General features: G+C 37.2%; 1 protein-coding gene across 1 annotated transcript; it reads left to right on the top strand.

Annotated features, from left to right (window-relative positions):
• The first annotated feature begins 553 nt into the window (after positions 1 to 553).
• LOC107570420 (gastrula zinc finger protein XlCGF49.1-like) lies at positions 554 to 4,787 on the top strand. The gene is made up of 2 exons (XM_016256649.1): positions 554 to 638; positions 4,120 to 4,787. The coding sequence occupies exons 1-2, from the start codon at positions 554 to 556 to the stop codon at positions 4,785 to 4,787; spliced, it is 753 nt and encodes a 250-aa protein (XP_016112135.1).
• The last annotated feature ends 2,251 nt before the right edge of the window (positions 4,788 to 7,038 follow it).

Here is a 7,038-nt window from a genome sequence, read left to right as displayed (position 1 = left end):
GGTTGAACCCCTGATGTCACATGGATTATTTTACTGGTCTCCTTGCTACGTTTTTGGATGTTGATCGTGGTAATTACATTGCTGTCTATGGGAGGGTCAGAGAGCTGTCTGAATGCATCAAAAATATCTTAATTTGTGTTCCGAAGATGAACAGAGGTCTTACGGGTTTGGAACGACCTGAGGGTGAGTAATTAATGACAGAATTTTCATTTTTGGGTGAACTATCCCTTTAATTATTAACTGGAAATATCATAAATGCTCTGTAGTTAATAGGGAATTGAGAGCACTCCACACTTGCTTATATAAGATCTATATTGTTGATAACTTAAGGAATCTGTGATTAATCTTTTACAGATCTATGTAACACACTATAATAAAGATGGCATTTATTAAAGTGGAGAGTGAAGACATGAAGATTGAAGAAACATTCAGAGACAAACATGAAGATACTGAGACACAAACAAAGATGGAGTTTATTAAAGAGGAGAGTGAAGACCTGAAGATTGAAGAAACATTCAGAGACAAACATGAAGATACTGAGACACAAACAAAGATGGAGTTTATTAAAGAGGAGAGTGAAGACCTGAAGATTGAAGAAACATTCAGAGACAAACATGAAGATACTGAGGAACAAACAGGTTGGTTTTCATTCTCAAAGCTGAACTCACTCATCTGATCCTTATTAAAATGTCCAGCTCTACAGAAAGGATTTTGAAGAATGTCACATAAGTTTTGAAATTAAAAATGTTGTATTGGAAATGGAGCGGGTCGCATCGTGTTGGGGTTGCCACCTTCAGCGAGGCAAAAAAAATAATTGTATATGACTATGTATTTATGAACAATAAATAGGGTCTAACATTAATTATAATATATGAATTCATCTGTCTAATAATGTCTAAAAATATAATAATTATGTCTACCAAGCTCTGATAATGTATGGAATATTATATTAACAGACTGTCCACATTTTAATAAAACAATAGGCCAATGTCACTTTAAAGGTATGGTTACCCAGGTTGTTATAAATCTGCACAAAGTTCTTTCTTTCTGTTGAACACAAAAGAAGATACTTTGAAGAGTGTGGGTAACTAAACAGCTTCTGGTCCTCAGTAGGTGCGTTTCCATTACAGATTTGCGCAAAACTTTGGCAAATGTCAATAAAAAAAGTATTGCGAAATGATGGCGTTTCCATTAACCAATGTTATGTGACTAAAACGTAACCATTTGCCTCTCGCGATAAGTCGTGGCAACGGATTTTGGCTATATTTATTCAAAGGAGGCGTATGCGTGTATCTTTACAGAAGCAGCAAAGAGAGCCGCTTCAGAAACATGCGTGGCGCGGCTGGAATAAACCATAGACTGTATAAAAACATAAACACAAGCATTGCTAGTGGCCGCAATCAGCTTCAGTGACCGTATCAGAGCCACACTGCACAGCAGACGTATGCAGTGTAAATTGTCTAAGTATTAATAGTAGGGAAAGCCCCTTATACTGGAGAGCGGCCACATATGATGTGTTTCTTGGAGGTTATAGTACATTGAAGAATGATCATATGACTTTTTACATACGCCATGTGACCTGTAAATGCAAAAAAGCCGTTTCCATTGCAGTTTTGAGAATTATTCCCTTTTCGCATTGCCTGAAAAACCACCTCATGCGAGCGTAAAAACCTTTTAGCGATATATGGGCGTTTTTGAGAAATTGACGCGTTTCCATTAGGCGTATTTTCAATTCGCAATTTCAATTTGCGCAATTTGAAGGGTAATGGAAACGCGCCTAGTAACTTTCATAGTAGAGGAAAAAAATACTATCAGAGTCAATGGAGACCAGAAACTGTTTGGTTACCCACATTCTTCAAAATATCTTCTTTGATGTTCAACAGAAGACAAGAATTATTATAGGTTTGGAACAACTTGTGGGTGTGTAAACGATGACAAAGTGTTTTGACAGTCCACCGTGAGCAACTGAAAGCTTCTCTGCAAACTGCACTTTATCATTAGTTACTGGACAGAGCCATTGATAACTTTCCCATTCAGCCCTACATCTGGAGAGCCTTGTGTTCAAAGGGCAGATGTGAGCTCCTGATGTTGCTTGCTGCTTTAACGGCGCGCGATCTTGAGACTCCGTCGCTATGGAAACAAAGACACCAAAATGCAATCACGCGCAAATGGGCTTCTCTAATACTTCATTTGAAATTTCATTATAATTGCTATTAGAATTATAAACAGTGCAAAATACTTATTTGTTGATTCAACTTTGGCCTTTCACGACGATTCGACGATTCCATACTTTTAGGGAAGGGTGGCAACCAGGGGCGGCGTTTCCGTATGGCAGTTGCCATACCCTAGCCCAGTCAGGTGTGCCGTGAAAAATTATCCAAACTTCACATCGCTATTATAATTTGTTATTATTAAATAATAAAAATCAGAGGGTTTTACAAATATTTAACCAATGCTAAGTATTTCAAAGGGCTTCTCAGTAAAACTTCGTAACACTATTGGATCCTCAAGCTCTCAGCGAAACCTCGTAACTTCACCCCGCCTTCATTCAGACAGATCTCCGCTTTTTCGCAATGCAAGGGTAAATAACTGATGTTTGAATAGTAAAGCGTTTTAATCAGGATGGAATCCTATACCCAGAAGAAGTAAAGCGTTTTCTTCAAACACCATGTCTGTAAAAGGCTAATGTTTTTGTGTGTTCGAAGAGCGGAAAAGTAGGTTATTTGCCGTCTAGCCAATATACTTTTGTAGGCCTACGTTTTAAATATCCTGTGCATAAGCGCTTAGTCGTTTATATCATGAGATTTTGGCCAAGTGTAGGCCTTAAACAACAAGAAAAACTAAGCTTTCATATAGCAACAATGATTTAACGTTATATAACCTGTAAAAGTTGATGAAAGCGTATAATGCGATGCACTTGCCTCAGATGCGGCCGTTCTACTGACAGACAAAAAACAGATCTCCTCATTCGCCGGCCAAAAGCCTTGTTAACTCCATTTGAACTTGTTTTTCATATAGCCTGTTAAGTGCAAGTGTCTGATACAATACCAACACTGACGACGCAGTGTTGTTTAATTATTTACTTTTTTTTTTAGCTTTCTTTCTTCCCCCTGTAGCCCACGTGCCATACCCTATGGTTTTGTGAAACGCCCCCACTGGTGGCAACCCTACATTGTGTGGACAGACATGTTGAGATCACATGAGCCATTACCATTAAACTTTGCTTTTTTTTATCATCACTTCGAATAATGGGAAGAAATTTTAAGATCACATTTAACACTAGTGGTCGACCGATATTGGTTTTTTGACAGCCGATGCCGATATCTTGGGTGGCCAATGGCCGATATAAATCCGATATAATTTTATTTTAATTTATACTTAAGAAATTTGAAATCATTTGAAAAAGGTAACACTCATTTTACATAGAGCAGTGAAAATGACAGTGGGCAAAAGCATGAAGCGCAGCATAACTTGAATTCAGAGTTTGAAGTTTGTCGATTGCGCGTCTCCAGTCAAGCAGAACTCTCCTTCTGTCCGTATTCATTTCACACTTATCGACCGTCACGCAGAGAACATGCGATCATGCAGGATACAAATGCAAACGTCACAAGATCTCACAACTGGATTTAACTAAGTTTGCAAGGTTTTTGAAAGTAGATGTTCAGTAGTTATTCAAAGATTTGTTTAAATTATATAAATGCGTATTTACTGAATGCTGACGGCAAACGAGAAAGTATTATAAAGTTTGCCTTTCTAATACTAACAATATAAAAGCAATCGTTATAATACAGACCTCTGTCCGTATTAGTCAGAACTGTTAACGACGACATTGAAGTAGTAGAGGGAAAACTGTGGGCTCAGGCGCTGCCATTATCAGCGCCGTCAAAATAAAAGTCTGGCATGCTGTCAAAAAATAAAGGTCCCGCTACGAATGCATCGGCCAACCAGAAAAACTTCGGCCGATTCCGATAGTTGAAAAATGCCAAATATCGTCCGACCACTCTTTAACACCTCCTTTAATAGCTTGGTGTGTATAAGATCTACATGTTGTTGGTTTTGAAGTTTGTTCTTTGTGCCATTAAAAATGGTGTTAATCTGGATTTGTCTTTTTTGCATTAGACCTGATGACACTGAAAGAGGAGAGTCAAAAACTCAATGAAAAGGAAGATAATGTTCAGCATGAGAAATATAATTTCATGACTGATGAAAAATCATTTAGTTGCTCACATACTGAAAAGACTTCACAAAAAAGAGCTCAAAAGACCGCAAATAGAAGTTATTTCATCTGCCAACAGTGTGGGAAAAGTTTCACCAAAAAAGGAAATCTTGAAGTCCACATGAGAATTCACACTGGAGAGAAACCTTTCACCTGCCAACAGTGTGGGAAGAGTTTCATTAATAAAACAACCCTTAAAAGCCACACAAGAATTCATACTGGAGAGAAACCTTACACATGCTCTCAATGTGGAAAAAGTTTTAATCATAAACAACACCTCGATGACCACATGAGAATTCACACTGGAGAGAAACCTTTCACCTGCCTTCAGTGTGGAAAGAGTTTCACTCACAAAGGAAACCTTAGAGACCACATGAGGACTCACACTGGAGAGAAACCTTTCACCTGCAAACTGTGTGGAAAGAACTTCATTCATAAACCAAACCTTAAAAATCACATGAGAATTCACACTGGAGAGAAACCTTACACATGCTCTCAATGTGGAAAGAGCTTCATTCAAAATGGAAACCTTAACAAACACATGAAGATTCACCCTGGAGAGAATCCATGAGTTTCAGACGTAAAGTAGCTCTTTAACGTGTACAATCACACCGGAGTGATTATTGTTCAGTTTGTCATGTGATTAACTACTAAATTCAGATATGCTTTCGTGTTTGGCTGGTGCTGAGCCAGAGATGGATGTGCTCAGTGCTTGTCATATCCCTTATGAAAATTAACCATGCTTTTACTATAGTAAAACTGTAATAACCATGACTGTAGTAACCACAATTTTACTAAAGCAGGTTGAATTAAATTTAACAAAAGTTGTGTAATGAACTTCTGCCAAATAAAAAGGTAACACTTTATTTAAGGGTTCAGAATAATGCATTAGTTAAGTACTATTAAAGTATTAATTGAGCATAAATAAACTAGTAATTAATGATTTACTTGTTCAAAATTATGCATCAGTTAAGCATGAACACACACATAACTATTGATTATCTGATGGTGGTGTAACTGTATACGTATCATTTTCGGTACAGGTCATTCGGTTCGATACACACGTGTACCGAACAAATGATTCCTCTTTTTTTTGTTTTGTTTTTGGAAATTCAGACAATAAATGCCGTTTTGGCGCTCTTTGATGAGGCGCGACAGATCGCTGTAAACGCCTCAGTTCTGACCACTCGCATCCCTTCTTCTCTTTACTTAGTTTTAACGCAAAATAAACATGAATTAACATCTCATGCCTCATGTAATCGCACAATCAGTGTTTAATTTGCAGAAAGATGCGATTAAAACGGCTTGTAGACAAAATGTCACGAAGCATTTCATTTATCTCAGGCAAGTCATCAGTTGACCACAGCTTGTTAGTTCACCTGAGAAATGAAGTTTAGACAAGAGCATTTCGTGAAATATTAGAGCTAGGCTATATATTCATTATATTTTTACTTAACCTCTTAGTGATAAGTTAGAACTCTTTTAATGTATATTTAAAGGGGTCATATGATTAGGGATGGGTATCGTTAAGGTTTTAACGGTATTACTACTCTTACCGATACTGCTTCTCGATTCAAATTAAGAGCTGAATTAACATTGCTTTATATTGTGAAATGTAAAAAAAATTTTAATGAAATGAATATAAAACATAAATTTGTAAATGCACCAGTGTGCAGGCATTTTTAGTGTTTTATAAATATGGTAAGATACAGTAAGAACATGAACAAAGAAACAAAGTAAAACAAACTGACAAATACAATAAAACAAATATACAACTGAAATGAAATAAACAGTGCTGTCATTTTTCCATTAAGTTCTACTAACATTACTGTTCAGGTAAGTAATAGCCTACAAAAGAAATCTAAAATAATCAAATGTAAATGAACACTGCATAGTTTTCAGTGTGTATATTGATAGTTTAATCCTTATTAAAGCTACAACGTTATTCAGATTAAGAGCAGATTTGCATTTTGATGTCTTAAAGTGACAGACTGGCGCTTAGGCCAATATATTGACACACATCGGATTTTCTCCCAACTGTTCTCCTCCACTTAAGACATAAACTGTGTTTAAGTAAATACTCTCCAAGCCGGCCATTTTGACATATTTGTGTGTGTATTTGATCGATTGGACATGCGCCCAAAGCTGAAAGTGTAATTTGTTTGTCCGTTTTGGAGTGCGCCGCGCGCACATTTCAGCCTGAGGAACAGCGTCTCTTGTGCGGATTGTGCTTTCAACATTTTATTATCAAACATGTCCCGCAATTTAGCAACAGTATAAGACGCAGGGTTCGTACGGTCATGAAAAACCTGGAAAAGTCATGGAATTTTAAAACACCAATTTCCAGGCCTGGAAAAGTTTTGGAAAAATAAATAAACCCAGAAAGTTTTGGAAAAGTCATTGAAATCTATTTCACAAAACTCTGTATAATAGAATTGTGTTTAATCAGGTCCTGAATTTCGGTGCGGGATTGCGCATATTTTTACTCATTCCCGCAGCTTTTGACTTTAAAATTATGGATATTCACACATTTATTCAATAGCATGTAGGTTTGATGAGTAAATAATCAAACCTACAGACTGAGTCCAGTCCACACAGACTGATCAGATCAGTCATTTGAAAACAGCGCGAGTTATTCAGCTGTACTCTCTGTACTTCTCTCTTTGACTTTCTCTTCAAACGGCTTCACATCGGCGCATCTTGTCTGCGCTCCAAGAGCCGCTGCACGCTGCGATACAAGACTTTCACTCGCGTTTCGGGACAGTTGACAGAATAGTCACTTGCCTAATCGGGTCATTGTTGCATCGTCAGAAAATTTTATT

The sequence above is a fragment of the Sinocyclocheilus grahami genome, unplaced genomic scaffold, assembly GCF_001515645.1.
Source record: "Sinocyclocheilus grahami isolate Dianchi unplaced genomic scaffold, SAMN03320097.WGS_v1.1 scaffold1455.1, whole genome shotgun sequence".
Lineage (NCBI taxonomy): Eukaryota > Metazoa > Chordata > Actinopteri > Cypriniformes > Cyprinidae > Sinocyclocheilus > Sinocyclocheilus grahami.
This window is presented reverse-complemented; position numbering and strand designations above follow the sequence as displayed.